The following is a 17,907-nucleotide window of genomic DNA, read 5'->3' as shown; positions in this document are numbered from 1 at the left end:
TAGAGAGACCGCTGGGGCCGCTGTCTTTTGAATAAGGCTGCGTTGCCGTACTGAGTGGATTCTATGGGATTGTCTGCCAACAAAAATGTTCCTTAAAAATACAGTTTGTTTTGCTCTGTCAGTGTTTGCCAATGCCACCATTTTGTTTCACTTCACTGAGCCTTACCTTCGCATGCTTTATCTGTGAGCCATGGTTATCATTTTGACCTGTATGTATCTAACGCAGGTTCCTTCTGTAGCGTCATCCTAAAATTAGGCCCTGGGTTCCTCGGTTTCTCTCTCTGAATCCGTGCAGTGGGAACATAGAGCTTCTTAAAGGGGTGCTACTACTTCAGTCCCACCCCGCCCAGCAGAGGCTGCTGCTCACATTTATGCTCCAGTGTCTTGTTGTGGCTAAAAACGTTGTCTTATGTGCTGTGTGAGTTTGGTTGTATATGTTCTTTGTGTGTGCTGTGTGAGTTTGGTTGTATATGTTCTTTGTGTGTGCTGCTGTGAATTGTTAGGGTGTTTGGCAGGTTCAGGGAGCTGGTTGCTGAATCATTTGCCCATGGTTAGGTTATTGAATTGCTGAGTGCCATTTTATGTCTTAAAAAAAAACATTTAAAAAGTTGGTATTTAATAGAACACATTCCCCTTCACTCTGCCATTACTGGCAGCCAATAGGTGGTCAGAAACCCTCTAAAATCTCTCTCTCCCTCTCTCGTTCTCTCCCTCCCTCTCTCTCCCTCTCTCTCTCTGTATATAACTGCCTCTCGATGAGTCTGTATTTGGTAGCTTAGCCATGCGTATCCCTGTGTCATCCTCTGCCTGGTCCATGCAGCCTCAGCCTTCCTCAGGTCAGAGAGATGTGGCCACAGGAGAGACGTCGGTCCCTGTGCTGGCGTGGAGGGCCTGAGCTGTAGTAATACCAGCCCCTGGTCTCTGAGCCGGCCTCCCCTGGTACCATCCACTCACCCACTGTCCCTGGAATTCACGCTGGATCCCTGGTAGATGGTGTGTGTGCGTGTGCGTGTGTGTGTGTGTGTGACTTCCCTGTATGTGTTGCGGCATGCGAGAGCATCTCAGAGCATGTGAGTGAGGGAGCTGGACCTCAGCCTGCGCTAGATGCCTGGGCCCTGTGGTCCAGTGGGACTGAGAGAGCTGGGTTATGGCCAGCAGCTCGGCCTCCAGGCCCCATCCTCCGTAGACGCAGCCAAGCTGGAGGGAGGCCAAACAGGGACTGTCCATTGCATAGAGGATGTGACAGATTTCATGCATGGGAAACAATACATGTTATTTCATCTCCAAATAGGCTAACATTGTTAGGATACGTGTGTATGTTTGTAAATAGGATGGAAGATTTTCAGGACTACGTAACTTAAATGAATGGAGAATATTCAGGTTGCTCCATGGTATGTATTTGTAAATGTTTTGCACCCTGGAAAAGAAAATGATCACTGTCCCTCCTGGGTGGAACTGTCCTGCTTGGGCTTCGTCTGCCCGTCCACAAGGACAGAGAGCCAGGGACCGCAGACCCACCCAGTCTCTCTGTGGCCCCCCTGCTACGTGACCCACCCCCCCCCTGGATCTGGCCCTCGGACAGGGCCCCTCCTCCATGGACAGGCCTCAACTGAACTATGAGCACAAAGATGAACTCTGGGACAGCGCCCCCTGCTGGCCTGCTCCCCGCCTGCGGCTGCGCCTGTACATCCCTCTCTTCTGAATGTGTAAACCTGTACAAGTGGTGTGAAAATTCCTCTATTAATGTGTATCAAGAGAACGGAACAAAGACAAAAAAATGTTTCTTTTTAAATTATTATTATTATTATTATTATTATTATCTGGGTTTGTAAACTGCTGATCAGTCTGGTGAATGTCAGCAGGCCTTTCCCCATCTCTGAACATGGACAGAGCAGAAAATGCTACGGGGAAATCCATGGTTTTGGATAAGCTATTTTTAATTGTGGTTGAAGCAATAGACTTTTTGAACTATGAATTGTGCATGGCTGTCTTGAGTGTAAAACAACAAAATACTGCAGTTTGGAAACTGGACTGAAATAAAATAAAAAAAATTGAGTTTGTGTAACAGGGGGGCAGGTGAATGACCGATCTTCCACATGGGAACCCAGAATCATTAGTCCAAAGAGGAATGCGCTTGAAATCTGGGGGCGATACCTGGGCTTTTTATTTGTAGACAAATTACAATCAACCTCAGCTACTTCGTTCATTTAGTAGGGTGTCGACATGGAGTTTCTATTAGATGTTGTCGATTCTGATCCAGATATTTTGCTGAAAATACTTTATTTTCTGATCATCTGTATAAATCATGTGTGTGACAGTAATATCAAAGGATGCAAGGGTAACGTTACTAGTGTTGTGTGTTTAAATTCAAAGTGAATATAGCTGTTATAGACTTTCTAGTAGGCCTATGTAGTGAAAACAGGAAAATGCACGAAAAAATGTTTTGACACAGATTTTCAGAGATATCACAGGAGCTCAGACATCATTAAAAACATGTCCTTGTCTTTTACAGAGCAAAACAAATGCAAAACTAGTAGCAAACATATAAAGTGTAGATCCAGAAGGCAAGAGACAGCTCCTCGGTCCCCAGCAAACCCTTTAATCCTTTCCATTCCGCGCTCCTGTTGATGGTCATGCCAGCCTACTATACAGTAGTGATGACCTCCTGATGACCTCCTGTCTTGCTGGCCGATTTCCTGGTCTGTATTGTCATTGGTTCAGAGAGGACTGACCCCAGGGGGGTTCACATGTCTGTGAGCTGGGTGGAGGTGACCACCCGCAGGCTGATGGTGCCGGGCATCTCGTCGGCCATCTGTCGGCCGCGCTTCCTCAGCTGGAGCTTCTGAGGGTCGGCGGGGTCCTTCACGGAGCCCGCCAGCACCACCTGGCCCATGAACTGGTCCTTCACCACGTTGCTGTTCCACACCTGGAGATGGAGGCGCAAGGTTATTATAGTTAACGAATACGAACTAGAAAACGAAAACTAGATATGAAAAATTTTTTTACTTAACTGAAATAAAAATAAAAACTAGACATTACAAAAATGATAACTAAAACTGTATTGTGTGTTTACAAAACTAACTAAAATAAAGTAAAATTATAGAGAAAGTCTTTAGTTTAGTTAGTTTAGTTAGTCATTAACTAGTTTAGTTAGTCATTTTCATTTCATACATAAGTATAGTATTTTGGGTGGATATGAAATCTATCCTCCAATTTATTTTTTAGCTGTGCCCGTGCGCAGAAGTAACCTGACCTGCGCCAGATGGTTTGTGAAACAACATGAACTAGGGAGATCAGGATGGTCTCATGAGGCTAGCGCAGAACAAATATTACTGAAAATACTCATACTGAAACTAATAAAAACTAAACTAGCAAACCTGCTTTAAAAAATGAATTCAAACTAAACTGAAATTGAAAACAAAAAGTTTAAATGATATAAATATAAAAATGAATGAAAAAAACAAAACTATTATAACTTTGTGGAGCAGAGCAGAAGAAGGCCATGACATGACAACAGCTGTGGACTACTATCTGACTGAATGAGGGACAGCGTATGAACTGGACTACTATCTGAATGAGGGACAGAGTATGAACTGGACTACTACCTGACTGAATGAGGGACAGAGTATGAACTGGACTACTATCTGACTGAATGAGGGACAGCGTATGAACTGGACTACTATCTGACTGAATGAGGGACAGAGTATGAACTGGACTACTATCTGACTGTATGAGGGACAGCGTATGAACTGGACTACTATCTGACTGAATGAGGGACAGAGTATGAACTGGACTACTATCTGACTGTATGAGGGACAGCGTATGAACTGGACTACTATCTGACTGTATGAGGGAGAGCGTATGAACTGGACTACTATCTGACTGTATGAGGGACAGCGTATGAACTGGACTACTATCTGACTGTATGAGGGACAGCGTATGAACTGGACTACTATCTGACTGTATGAGGGACAGCGTATGAACTGGACTACTATCTGACTGTATGAGGGACAGCGTATGAACTGGGGCCAAGAACAGTCATCCATCCATTTGTGCCATTGTTGCCATTCCTTCTAACAGAGTCGGCCATCTTACCACCACAGTGACAGAGTCGGCCATCTTACCTCCACAGTGACAGAGTCGGCCATCTTACCTCCACAGTGACAGGCTTCCTGGGCTTTTTCCTGTAGAAGATGGCTCTGGTGCCGAACTCTGGCTCCAGGGTGTCCACCTGGATTTTAGACTTCACTGAGGAGCCCTCACAGGAGATTATCACATAGGGGTCTGCACCTGCACCAACAAATGGCATTGGCAAGGTGAATGAACATCTGTAATGTTTAGTTGTTAGGATTTTATGTAATGGCTTGAAGACTTGGCTGAATGAGATCCTATTTGGACAGACAGACAGACAGACAGAATAGAATAGAATAGAATAGAATAGAATAGAATAGAATAGAATAGAATAGAATAGAATAGAATAGAAAGTTTATTTGCCATGTGTAACAAGTACGAGTACATTGGAAATTTTGTAATTGCTTGTCCTTCCAGTATCTTATCAGTACTAATCAGTGCTTCCTCATTCCAGTCCTAGGTACTCAGCTAGACACTGAAAGGTTCCCAAGCTGGCAATTTACTACACTATCCATCGTCTAGCAGTCTATCAGTATTATCCTCATCTACCTATCCCATCCGATCATGGATGACTATGTCTGTGTCCATGATATAGGCAGGGCTATTAAGTATACAGTTGTGCATAGTGTTCAATTCTGAGTGTTGAGTGTTGTCAGATGTTGGTTCAAGTGTTCAAGTGTACAGTAGTGCAGAGTCCATTGTTGTCTATTGTATAGACAAGATGGTCAAAGTGTCAAGAGATCAATTATTGTTCCGGGGGATGGGGGGGTGGTAGGCCAACGGGGTTTGGAGAGGGGGGGGGTCAGCCAAGGCAGGGGAGTGGGATTGAGAGACTGGTCCGTCAGAACAGACCAGTCACAGGGGGTTAATGGTGTGTTCAAGACAACTCGGGACTCCCCAAACTCCAACTTGTGAACCAGGCCAGGTCCAGCCTGGCTTATGTGCGTGGCTGGCTTGTTTCTGTTCAGGACTGGTAGGACGGAAGCTAGTCATGTCACTGAAATAGCTGTGAATTGAAATGACATGAAAGAATGTCTGATAAATTAAGATAGGTCTTGTCGCCTGGACACATCAGTTCCAATGCTTCCAATGTTAATCCAGCATAATAAGAGCGGGAAAGCCAGTTAGCTCATGGGCTCACAACAACTAACAGCAGCTTCCATAACATTAATGGTAGCGGTCAGTTGCTAAAGCAGTTACACTGATGATTCCTGTAATGCTAGCTATTTTGCTGCAATTGGTTAAACTTCTGTTTCTGGACAAAGGTAAGGGATAAACCCAGATAACACAAGGCTAGCGGACCTACAGCGGGTCCCCGATGGATGAGCTGGCGAACCTCCGCTGGTGGGTTTCTGGCCATTTGCACATCGAATGGCAAGCGGACCTCTGGCGGATTATTAGCGTCAGGGACAGCGGTCCGCTAGTAATCCGAAATGCTCCCGCTATTGCTCCACCACCATTCCACCGGTAGTTTATTGTCTATATCCGAGGCCCATTGGCCCTACGCTTATGGATTTCTATTGATAAATTAACTTATTCTGATGATTTTGGATAACCCTTCCTTTCATAGTCCCCCAATTACTAAACATGTACCTGGTAAATACATGTAAAGGATAGCCTAATATATAATGGGCAATGGCATCAGTGTCAGTCTACTGCAATTGTTGGCTGTTGAGCTTGCGGACCGCGTCAGGAAAGAAGCTGTTGTGGAACCTCTCCTTCGCGGTCCAGATGCTCAACCATCTTCCATCTCTCCAGCAAGGCCGACAGACAGGCGGGCGGATGGACAGACAGACAGACAGACAGACAGACAGACAGAGTTCTCTCACCTCCAGAGCTGTCTTGGTTCTCTAGCCCCTCTGCTCCATGGACGTAGATCTGGGTCACAGCCTGTGGGTAGCCCAGGAACGCACTCCAGCACTTGACCATGGGCTTGTCCTCCGTCAGCTCTCTGAGATACAGAGATACACACAGAGAGAGTCATGTCAGCATATTCAATACATCACTGTGTGTGTTACAGTAGATGGAATGACTCGGGTGTAGACAGCTGTGTCCCAGCTCTTGTAAGCTACCTGCATCCGGAGTCCACGTCAGTGAAGACCCGGATCATGTACTCTCCCAGGATCCCTGGCTTGAAGGTGGAGGGGATGATGACGTAGCGGCCCTTGGACAGGATGCAGCGCTTGAACACCGTACGAGCGTTGATGAACGTTGACGTGACCACGTTGTGCTGGGTTATGATGTCATGCATGCGATACTTCCTGTTGAGTTCCACCTTTGAAAAACACAGATAAAAAAAATATATATATTTATTAGTATTATCAGTTATATACATTACAGATGTTAAAATCCCCCTTGACCAACATAGTCTTGAAAATCCGGGAATATGGATTTACAAATTCAGAGTGATTCATTGTTTTGTACCAAATGCAGTTTGTTTTTATAGCCTGTTCACATCAAGCATAACAATGTATGATTAGTGTTTTTGTTGAAAGACTTTCTTGTCCTTGATATGAACTGTAGAGTAATGTCTGCGCCTTTGGTGTAAACACTGACTAGCTCTCACTGTTTGTTCAACAGATGAGGAGAAAAGTGAGATTCCAGTGATCTGGCAACATTTTTTAACACACGGGAAAAGCCAAACATGTGGCTTTGATACGTTTCTCCCCAAAATAAATGGACAACAACGCCTCGCGTCCCAGACAAACACCCTGACCTTGGAGCGATGCCCTGAGACCCAGACGAACGCCCTGTCTCCGTAGAAGAAGCATTTCTGGCCCCAGCATCACACCCTAACTCACTGCTGTCTCGGTAGACTGTAGTCCTTCCTGCCCCCCCTGCTGTCTCAAGAAGCCTTATTTCCACTGTTGTGCCGAACCGATACCGTGCTCAATCCGCGCCGTTCCGGACCCGTGGCAACGGTTACAGTGTCTGTTTCCACCTCTCAGGCTGTTGTGTTCCACGGAATGTTGTTTGCGGAACTAACTTTCACATTTCTACTAAAGAACGGTTCTGTTTCATTCAGTACGGTTAGACAACCGTGACATGGGAACGGTTCTCTGAACGGTTCTGGGCCCAACCGGTCCCATGTGGAAACACCGTCGGAACGGTTACCCTGCGTGCTCAGAACGGTTCGGCACGACAGTAGAAAAAAGGCAATAGATTGTGGTCCCTCCGAGCCCGCTGGCCTACCTTGAAGACCGAAAAGCCGACGGTGAGGTTCTCTCCCTGGCCGAGGCGCCTGTGGATCTTCATGTCCCTCTGTTGCAGGGAGATCAGGACCTCGTCCTGCTCCTTGGTCACGTCAAACAGATACTGCAACAAGAGAGCAGAGACATGGCTGAGGGTAAAGCACTGTGGAGAGAGGAACCGGGGTTATGCCAACACGAGAACTGCTATGCTAACAGAGCCTGATATCAGACAGAACTGTCAAGTCGTTACGCTCCGTTGAGATCTTCGGTGGAGCGGGCGGATTCGAAAGTCTGGATCCAGGCTAATGCTAACAACCAACAATTTTGACAAAGACTGTTCTTCAAAAAAGGAATCTGGTAAGTCAGGAGCAAGAAAGGCCTGTCTGGCAGATCTCACATATACAGTAAGAATGCCAGCTGAGAACAGTGGAGGTGCTAGCTGGGTCAGTAGTACCAGTGGGTTCTGTAGGAAGGTGCTAGCTGGGTCAGTAGTACCAGTGGGTTCTGTAGGAAGGTGCTAGCTGGGTTGGCACCTGTGGGTTCTGTAGGAAGGTGCGGGCTGGGTCGGTACCTGTGGGTTCTTAGGAAGGAGCGGTCTAGGTCGGTACCTGTGGGTTCTGTAGGAAGGTCTGTTTGTGGTTTAGGCAGCCGCCAGAGCGGTTGTGCAGGGGCTCAGCGTGCTTGGTCCAGCTCCCAGAATGCACCGCTTCGTTCCACGTCTTGTGAACGCTGATCAGGGAGGTGTTGATGAGACGACACACGTCTGCGTCTGTGAAGTACTTGCACCAGTCTGCAAACGACATCCTACAGAAACACACACACACACACACGCAAACACATAACATACAATTGCACACACACACACACACACACACACACACACACACACACACAGCAAACCATCACTCATTAATGAGAGAATTAGAGTTTCCTCAAGCATTACAGAGCTAGAGGATAGTTGTGATGATGTTCTGTTCACACTCACCAGAACTCCCCGTTATCCTCCACCGTGATGCCCAGATTCTCTCTCTCCATGCTGCCAACCTGCTCCCATTCTGCAGAACTGAACAGAGAAGAGAACAGGAGAGAAGAGGAGAAGAGGAGAGAAGAGAGGAGAAAAGAGAGGAGAGAAGAGAAGAGAAGAGAAGAGAAGAGAAGAGAAGAGAAGAGAAGAGAAGAAAAGAAAAGAAAAGAAAAGAAAAGAAAAGAAAAGAAAAGAAAAGAAAAGAAAAGAAAAGAAAAGAAAAGAAAAGAAAAGAAAAGAAAAGAAAAGAAAAGAAAAGAAAAGAAAAGAAAAGAAAAGAGAAGAGAAGAGAAGAGAAGAGAAGAGAACAGAACAGAACAGAACAGAACAGAACAGAACAGAACAGAAGAGAAGAGAGAAAAGAGAAGAGAAGAGAAGAGAAGAGAAGAGAAGAGAAGAGAAGAGAAGAGAAGAGAAGAGAAGAGAAGAGAAGAGAAGAGAAGAGAAGAGAAGAGAAGAGAAGAGTTAGATGTGGAGTGGAAGGAGATGAAGACATTTACTGTGCATATTTAGAAAGATGAAGATTTTGATAGAGAGATCTTGGCTCGCTCATAGGCTGATGCTCAGCTGCTTAGAACACAGCAGAGAGGATGAAGGCCTCTCCTCCTCCTCCTACTCCTCCTTCTCCTCCTCCTCCTCCTCCTCCTCACCTGTCGCTCCAGGTTCCATTCCACTCCGTCTTTCCCCAGGGGTTTCTCATGCGGATCAGGGGGATGGTCTCGTTCTGGAAGTAAGCGATCAGCCCGTGGCCCAAACGCACTTTCTTCACCGCAGTCACGGAGTAGGCGTGACCCTTCACCAGCCCGCACGCCATCTGCTGCTCGATTTCAGTCGGCGATGCCTGAGATGCAGAGAGGCGAACACAGCCGGTCAGTCGATCAGACAGTCAATTAGTCGGCCGGTCAGTCAGTGAACCAGCCATACCGCTATGCCCCTCAATACACAACCCGGAGAACATCGAAGGCCAACTTGAGGAGAACTCTGGGATGCAATACGTCATACAGTACCTTAATGGAGCTGCTGATGATCCCTCCCCTGTCGTAGACCTTGAGAAGGTCCTCAAACAGCTTGTCCTGTTTCTCCTGGTCGCTGTGGTAGGCCTCCACCTGCAGGTCGATGGCCTCGGCCACGGCTCCGCTGAAGTCCACCACCGCGTCCCCGGTGTTGCCTCCATCCAGAGACTCGTAGCAGCCAGACAGCCTGGAGCCACACAGGGATGTTCAGAGAGGTGAGACAGGGATGTTCAGAGAGGTGAGACAGGGATGTTCAGAGAGGTGAGACAGGGATGTTCAGAGAGGTGAGACAGGGATGTTCAGAGAGGTGAGACAGGGATGTTCAGAGAGGTGAGACACAGGGATGTTCAGAGAGGTGAGACACAGGGATGTTCAGAGAGGTGAGACACAGGGATGTTCAGAGAGGAGACACAGGTATGTTCAGACAGCTGAGACAGGGATTTTTAGATAGGTGAGACACAGGGATGTTGAGTGAGGTGAGACACAGGGATGTTCAGAGAGGTGAGACAGGGATGTTCAGAGAGGTGAGACAGGGATGTTCAGAGAGGTGAGACAGGGATGTTCAGAGAGTTGAGACAGAGGGATGTTTAGAGAGGTGAGACATGATGTTCAGAGAGGTGAGACACAGGGATGTTCAGAGAGGTGAGACACGATGTTCAGAGAGGTAAGACACAGGGATGTTCAGAGAGGTGAGACACAGGGATGTTGAGAGGTGAGAAACAGGGATGTTCAGAGAGGTGAGACACGCAGACATCCAGGGAGGCGAGGAGTCATGGAATGAGATGGGACGTTGACAGTTAAGATGGTCACACCGCCACTGTTACACTGACTTGGCATAGGCCTTCTCCAGCAGCGCGCTCCAGAACTCATTGTTGAGCTTGGAGTGGCAGTAGATGAGCTCTCCGTTGATGGTGGGCAGGCGGTCATCCACCACCACGTCCAACCACTCTCCGAAAACCCAGAACTGGAAGTGGAAGATGCCAGCATAGTGCTCTGTGTGCTTGGGATCCCACTCCTGCTCCTTCCAGTCAGGGATAACCTGCCGGGGACAGCAACAGAAAACACAGCAGACGATCCACTGAGGCGATGAGATGAGAGGAAAGGCTACAGTGACGGATTGTGTTGTCTTCTGTTCTCAAAACCTGCCGACCAGAGAATACTACTTCTGAAATGTGATAGGGTCATCTTAGAGAGAAAGATAGCGCTGCTTTCCTTTGACCCGGGGTGAGTAGGAGAGGAATCCCCTCAGGTGAATTCCCCAGGTAACCTCTGTAAGCTAAGTCGGGGGGTGTGGAAGGATATCTTTGTGTTTGGACTGAATTCCTTATCCGAAGGCCTACAGGTCTCAGCTGTAGTCCAGACTGTGTGGAGAGACGGAGAAAGGTAGACTCACCTTCTGCCAGAGGTCTGGCTTCAGAGCCAGGCAAGAGCAGGCCGCCACGAACCAGCAGTTACCCACAATCCCCTGGTTCAGGTCATGGGAGCTAATACCCTCCACAAACAGATGTGGCTCACTGCTGATCTCCTGTGAAAGAGAATGAGATAATTATTCCTGGTCAGATTCTCCTTAGTTAGCTCTACTCTAACGAAATGTCGAGAAGAACCTATGAACCTATGGAAAGAAAGGTACCATCTCCTGGGATGTGCTACAACACACCAGCAGTGAGTGACAAATGCTTAAAACAATAGTCAAAACGTTTTTGGCACAGAACTTGTTTTCTTCCTAAATGAGTTGAAACTTTCTGGAAAAGCTGCCATGTCATCGGTCTGGCTCTTGAGCAACGTGTCACCAGAGCACTGCCACAGAACATTAACCCTCCCGACTGAGCCAAACAGAACACTAACCCTCCCGACTGAGACAAACAGAACACTAACCCTCCCGACTGAGCCAAACAGAACACTAACCCTCCCGACTGAGCCAAACAGAACACTAACCCTCCCGACTGAGCCAAACAGAACACTAACCCTCCCGACTGAGCCAAACAGAACACTAACCCTCCCGACTGAGCCAAACAGAACACTAACCCTCCCGACTGAGCCAAACAGAACACTAACCCTCCCGACTGAGCCAAACAGAACACTAACCCTCCCGACTGAGCCAAACAGAACACTAACCCTCCCGACTGAGCCAAACAGAACACTAACCCTCCCGACTGAGCCAAACAGACCACTAACCCTCCCGACTGAGCCAAACAGAACACTAACCCTCCTGACTGAGCCAAACAGAACACTAACCCTCCTGACTGAGCCAAACAGAACACTAACCCTCCTGACTGAGCCAAACAGAACACTAACCCTCCTGACTGAGCCAAACAGAACACTAACCCTCCTGACTGAGCCAAACAGAACACTAACCCTCCTGACTGAGCCAAACAGAACACTAACCCTCCCGACTGAGCCAAACAGAACACTACCCTCCCGACTGAGCCAAACAGAACACTAACCCTCCCGACTGAGCCAAACAGAACACTAACCCTCCCGACTGAGCCAAACAGAACACTAACCCTCCCGACTGAGCCAAACAGAACACTAACCCTCCCGACTGAGCCAAACAGAACACTAACCCTCCCGACTGAGCCAAACAGGAATATGCTCCCGATAAAATGTCTAAGCGTTTAAAAGTTTACAAATCTTTTTCTAACAACCACCTCATAAATCATCGTAGCGTGGTGCAAACGGCAAACCTCTGACATTAACCTTTATAACACGGTCATAACACCCAACCCAGCACACCCAGCAAACAGGCCAAATAAAAACCCAGTCATAGCCGTGTCACTGGATGGGATCGGACAGTTCCTACTCATCTAAAACCCATAAAAAAGACCTGTCCTCTTCCTTCCTCCAGCACTGTGACTGCTGGTGTTACTTATTCTTATTCAAGGCTTACCAACGATGACTGGGGTGTACAGTCAGTTTAGTTACTCTAGACAAATGTACTTATTGTAAGTCACTTTGGACAAAAGTGTCTGTTAAATGACTAAATTGTATTGTTAACGTACAAATCTAGAATGTGTGATACTGTAGATCAAGGGATGTCCAGGTTTAGTTCTATGAAAGCAGTTGCTTTCCTAAAACAATGTGGAGAAACAAGAGTAACGACCCAGGCAGCCATCTTGAGAGCAGCTCGTACCCTCTTGGTAAAAGCTGACAGAAATGAGCTGGACTTTCAGAGGTCAAAGAGGGAGTGAGTAAGGAGACGACTTGTTTGGTTTGGAGACTCACCGCAGGTCTCTTCCACTCCACAACACCAGGAGGTGGCTTGGAGTAAAACAGGGATGCGTTGGTGGGCGGGAACTCAGGGTCCTCAAACAGCTCCTTGGCTTCGAGACATCCCTTCTTCAGACTGGCGTAGTGCTGGTTTTTATACGCAGTGACCGTGGAGAACATTGCTCAGACAAGGAGATCTCCGAACTGCAAGCTGACCACAGAAAAGGACAGACAGCAGGTTACTTATGGACAGAGTGAGTTCAGGCCGGTGTCTGTCAGACAGACTACTTCAGATAACTCATCTAACCTCTGACCTAAACATATCACAAATACTCCCCATCAATCCTTGCATAAATGTTTGGGAGACATTGCAATGTTATTTTAGTTCTGATGAATACTCTTGAACACTCCCACAGGACAATAGACTAACATGATTACACGTAAGTATGATAATCAAAGTGCAACAAAAATTCAATTTCAATGGTTATCGTCCCCAATGGATTTACTTGAATTCAATCTGTGTAACATAAATAGAGGAGTCACCAGGAAAAAAGCCTCCCTAGGAGGGGGTATCCAGAGCCAAAATTGTGAAGAACAAAACAGATGTGTTCCCCTGGGAACCGATGATTTTCTAAGTCCATGACCACTGGGCCCTTAACCATCACCCCGACCCCGCTGGCTCTACACAAACAAGACGGGTCCTGGTAGGAAGCCTGTCTGTCCGCCTGCCAATGCACTGTCCTTTCGCTCTTGCCATGAATAACACACAGACAAAGAAGTTAATAACTAACTATGATAATGTAATAACTTTGCATCAGAGGGATTATGGAGAGTAATCAAGCTCTAAATTCACAATGTTTCCCAAACGAAATGAGCAGCTTGGAGCTGATGACGAGATTTTTCAGGAATCTGTTTATTCCTTATTATAATTATGGAACTTCTGTAGAACGTCCGACCCCTCGGGTGTTACAACATACAATAACATTTACAGGAAGGCTCAAGTGATTCTCCAGAATACCCGATGACTAGTATAGAATTCTTCCTCACGCTTTTCCTTCTTGTCACACCCTGGCTCTTTCACACACACACACACACACACACACACACACACACACACACACACACACACACACACACACACACACACACACCACTGAGCATTTTATGTCACTTCCTTCAGCTTATCAACACAAAGCAATGGACGTTACTGTAAATCTTTTAAACAACTTTAAGAAGAAGAGTGTATTCGGAAACCAACAAACGTCAACGACTGTACCTGACTGGTAATGTTGTGGCAGTCGCCTCCTTGGGAATGAATGAGAGAACTGGAGGGAGAAGGGTTTTCTCAGGTATTTGTACCTGTCTGACTCGCCCCTCCCCCAATCCCTGCGTGACCCAGTTTAGTCTGTGCATGTTCAGGGCCACTCCCATTGAAGTGTGCTAAGGCAAGTGTGTGTTTACTGTACCTGTGCTACTGTAGCTATTAACTGTGGAATTAATCATTATATTAGGACGTGTCACAGTACTGGTCAAGTCACTGTTGTGGGTGATGTGTATCATATCACTGTAGACTGGGTTAGGGTTAGGGTGAGGTGATATAGTGATGTAACAGATATCAGGAGGAGCATGTAATCATGTGAACAAATCTCACCAATGTTAGGGACTACCAGTTTGCCATATAGACTATATTGTCGTTTCCCTGATGAGGAAGCGCATGTGTGTGTGTGTGTGTGTGTGTGTGTGTGTGTGTGTGTGTGTGTGTGTGTGTGTGTGTGTATGTGCGTAACCAGAGATCCCTTTACATAGCTGACATGGTCTAACTGGTTATTTCTGTTTGTGCTTCTAGTTCTGGTTATTTAGGGTTCAACACAGCCCCCAACCACAACCATACAACCCACACCACTTTGACTAATGTTCTCACTGATATACTACAGTACAGTATCACTCCATTACGCCTTTATTTACATACTGTACAAATCATATGAATCGTGATGAGATAGTTTACAGCTCACTGTTGCGCATGTTGATGCAATGATGTTGGTGAGGATGGTGATGACGATGATGGTGGTTGGTGACATTGTGGTGTTGGTGATGGGCGTACATTTTAATGTTTTCTGTATGCTTGATGTGTGCTAAACAAATTCCCCTCTGGGGCAATAAAGGTTTCAATTCAATTCAATTCACTGTAATCTTGGTGGATTAGATTAAGAATACTGTGTGGTTTGTTTCAGTTTGTCAGATCTGCCCCAGGGTAGCGTTAGGGTTTGGAATGCATGTTGGTACATGTTGTCTGTGACAGATTCCATTCTCTCTCTTCCACTATGGAAGAGAGAGGATGATTCCATTCCCTCTCCGGCACCTGCTTTGGTTCTGTTTTGATTTTGTTTTAATGTTCTTGTTTTTATTTTTTTTATGGTGCGAATAAATAAATGAAGAAAATTAAATTTATGGAAAAAAAATGAGATGAGACTCTCTACAGGCATCACACCCATAAAGAATAACAAAACAAACTACATTCCTCAGCATGCCACTGTTTTATAATAATAATGTCCCATGTTATTTACACAATATTATGGGTCTTACCTGTTTTTAGGTCTTAGTCCACCTAAGACCTCAGAGGAAGTCCGAGTGTTCCACCACGTTGAGGGGTTGAGAAGATGAGAAGACGACAGGGACATCCCAGCATCAGCTAGCCCGTCCTCGTGTCCCTCCCTAAAAGAAAACAACTGTCTAACCACTTGTCTCTCCACCAACAAAGTGATTTTCCGCTCCCAAAGAGAAAGTACCCCAAAAACGCTCCTTCGTTTAGACTCACACCCACTGAAAATTAGTCTAACGAGTGCCTGTTTTGGGGCAGGAGGCGATTTATAAGAAGCCTGGGCTCCCAGGCTCATTCCATTTGAGATGAGAGATTTGTTGTCCAACACATGCTTGGGGCTATCAGGCTCTGCTAGGTGCAGCCAAGCCAGGGGGAGAGGGGGGGGGGGACACTGGGGTGGCCAGGGGAGAGAAGAGGGGGCAAAAGGAGACAGCAAGCTTCACTCCCACACACCACTGATGCAATCAGGACAGGATGAGAAAGAGCTGTCCTGTGATGCTGCCAGCTGACCCCTCCCCCGGTTGCAGTAGGTGCTACAGCCCCAGTCCCAGCACACATGGTTATGACCCCCTCTCCTTATGGGGCTGTTGCAGAGAGGTGGTATATATCTCTGTCTCTACAGACTAAGATAAGTCTGTAGAGATGGACGCCACATTCAACTTCCACTCACCTTAACGCATGCGTAGTTCATTTATTGCAGAGTGCATGTACTGTACTAGGATCTGCACGTACATTTTATGATACATACTGTACAGGAATCCTTGTTTTCCATAACATGACAAGCTCTGGGCAGAGATTATACATTGGACTCCAAAATCTCCCAGACAGACAGTCCTTCTGTCCAGCTGGAGGGTTTCTGGAGGCTCGGGGTCGAGTGCTCAGCCAAGAGACAGACCGAGTTCTGAGGGAGGAAGGAGTCAATCGGGTGAAATCCATGCTGGAGTTAAAGACACTGCCTAAGTGCCTTAGAAAAGAAGAGCTGCCTGGACAGGCTAAGAGGTTGAAGTTCGAAGGTCACAGACGCAACCGTTTCCAAGAAGCCTCTGAGAGTATTTGCGCAATTGGAAGTTCTGTGTGAGGAACAGCATCGTATGGTCTCAGAACTACTGCTGTATGGGTTTTGTAGTGAACTTACTGTTCTAGATGGCACCGCCGGGCCCCGCTCCTTGCAATGCACACTGGGATGGGTTTCCATGTTACCGATAAAGACTCCTGGGAAGTGATGCCACCAGAGACTGACTAACTCCACTGGTTTCCTAAGAAGAGATGATAACCAGCCTGGCTCGTTTACAAAACCTCTTACAAACGGACAGCGACATATAAATACTTCCTGTCCACCCAACATTAAGTCCTACCTGACACATATCGCACCATCACAGACTGACGGTTAGGGCAGAGCTGGACATCCTTGTAAAGAGTGATCTCTTCATATGATTCTTATATCGTTGCTCTAGTGGAATCCCAGGCATGTGCACTTGTAGTGCGCACTGAAGGTCTCTCTCTCGGGCTGAAGTTCTGTGGGCCTTTGTGTGTGGAAAGGCAGACAAAGCACAGCCCTTCACTGGTGTAGCTTACTGCTAGACAGTAGTCCCACAGAAATGTTATCAGCCTGGGGCCGTATCATGCGTCTGAACTCTGGATAAGCCCCTCAGTGTATTTCTGTCTCAGAAATACTCAATGACATAGGCGTTTATACCCGGTCAGAGCTGAAGTGGACCAGGAAAAGACCTCTTTCAAGGGAAGGGACAGTGGGCATCTTTCTGTTGGGTTCACTTAAAGGGAACCGAGGTCAGAACCATGCTGTCGAAGCTTAAGTTGAAGTATTAATTAAGTTAAGTATGCTTAAGTATTCAAACTCCCTTCCTGTCATCTTCCATATAAACCCACTAGGCCTACCCTTCCAAGCCTACATTTCCAACTGCCATCTAGGGTAAGCACTGATGGATCTCTCTTTTGCCATCCTCACACACACACACACACACACACACACACACACACACACACACACACACACACACACACACACACACACACACACACACACACACACACACACACACACAGCTGCACCCTGCAATGTTGCAACGTCTCCGTTTCCCAGTAATAGTGGTAAGGATTTCAAAGCCAGAGGCAAATGTAGTGACCTTGTCATCATGGCTAATGTCAATGTCTCCCGATGAGGAGAGCTGTTTATAAAGGCATTCTGCTGGAGATCAGGCTTCGGGAGCCAGACCTCAGACGGAAGATTTCCTGTTTAATTGCCAGGCTGAGTGATAACAGCGTACTCTGGTGCTGATCACTCTCACCCACGGTCCTCCCCCTCTTGTGAGTCGGCAGATATAAAGCCAAAGCTCGACCGCTGTAGGTCACATTCTTGGGGAAAGGTGCCAAACCAGCCCAGTGTACCCCGCCATAACCTGAGGAGCCACCAGAGGGCAGGCAAGCTTTACCAGGGTGCATGAAATCAAAACACACAGCTGTCAAAGTGCATGCCCTACTGTCAAATTCTACAGATGTGTTTGATGCAACTTCTGCACCCAGTGCAATGAAACTAAATGCATCAGTCTCATAAGTACAGTACCAGTGAGCAGCTAGGAGAACAGGCCTTAATCCCAGGTGAGGAATGGGCTCTATTATGAGGTGAATTGAATTGAATTGAATTGAATTGAATTGGATTGAATTGCATTGCATTGCATTGCATTGCATTGCATTTATTTTATTTTATTTTATTTTATTTTATTT

General features: G+C 46.7%; 1 protein-coding gene across 2 annotated transcripts; it reads right to left on the bottom strand.

Moving 5' to 3' along the window:
* Positions 1-2,205: 2,205 nt before the first annotated feature.
* Positions 2,206-15,367, bottom strand: LOC311318673 (calpain-5-like). 2 transcript variants are annotated; one of them, XM_084450072.1, is made up of 13 exons: positions 15,150-15,367; positions 12,582-12,777; positions 10,753-10,884; positions 10,190-10,398; positions 9,354-9,546; positions 8,997-9,187; positions 8,308-8,385; positions 7,931-8,126; positions 7,324-7,446; positions 6,204-6,406; positions 5,961-6,082; positions 4,154-4,290; positions 2,206-2,926 (listed from the first exon to the last, which is right to left on the bottom strand). In XM_084450072.1, exons 2-13 carry the CDS (start codon positions 12,744-12,746, stop codon positions 2,744-2,746), a joined length of 1,932 nt encoding a protein of 643 aa, XP_084306198.1. In that variant the 5' UTR covers positions 12,747-12,777; positions 15,150-15,367; the 3' UTR covers positions 2,206-2,743. The 2 variants fall into 2 exon arrangements, with proteins under 2 accessions (XP_084306198.1, XP_084306199.1); XM_084450073.1 differs by having other exon boundaries at positions 10,190-10,374.
* Positions 15,368-17,907: the final 2,540 nt, after the last annotated feature.

This window comes from Borostomias antarcticus (assembly GCF_949987555.1).
Source record: "Borostomias antarcticus genome assembly, chromosome: 15".
Taxonomy (NCBI): domain Eukaryota; kingdom Metazoa; phylum Chordata; class Actinopteri; order Stomiiformes; family Stomiidae; genus Borostomias; species Borostomias antarcticus.
The sequence above is the reverse complement of the archived record's forward strand: the minus strand, read 5'-3'. Positions and strand labels throughout refer to the sequence as shown.

Excerpts from the sequence above, each read along its gene's own strand:
- LOC311318673 (XM_084450072.1), bottom strand. The coding sequence starts at position 12,746 with ATGTTCTCCACGGTCACTGCGTATAAAAACCAGCACTACGCCAGTCTG. Across the intron at positions 8,386-8,996 it reads AATGGAACCTGGAGCGACAG|TTCTGCAGAATGGGAGCAGG; the intron begins GTGAGGAGGAGG and ends TTCTCTGTTCAG. Across the intron at positions 8,127-8,307 it reads GAGGATAACGGGGAGTTCTG|GATGTCGTTTGCAGACTGGT; the intron begins GTGAGTGTGAAC and ends GTGTTTCTGTAG.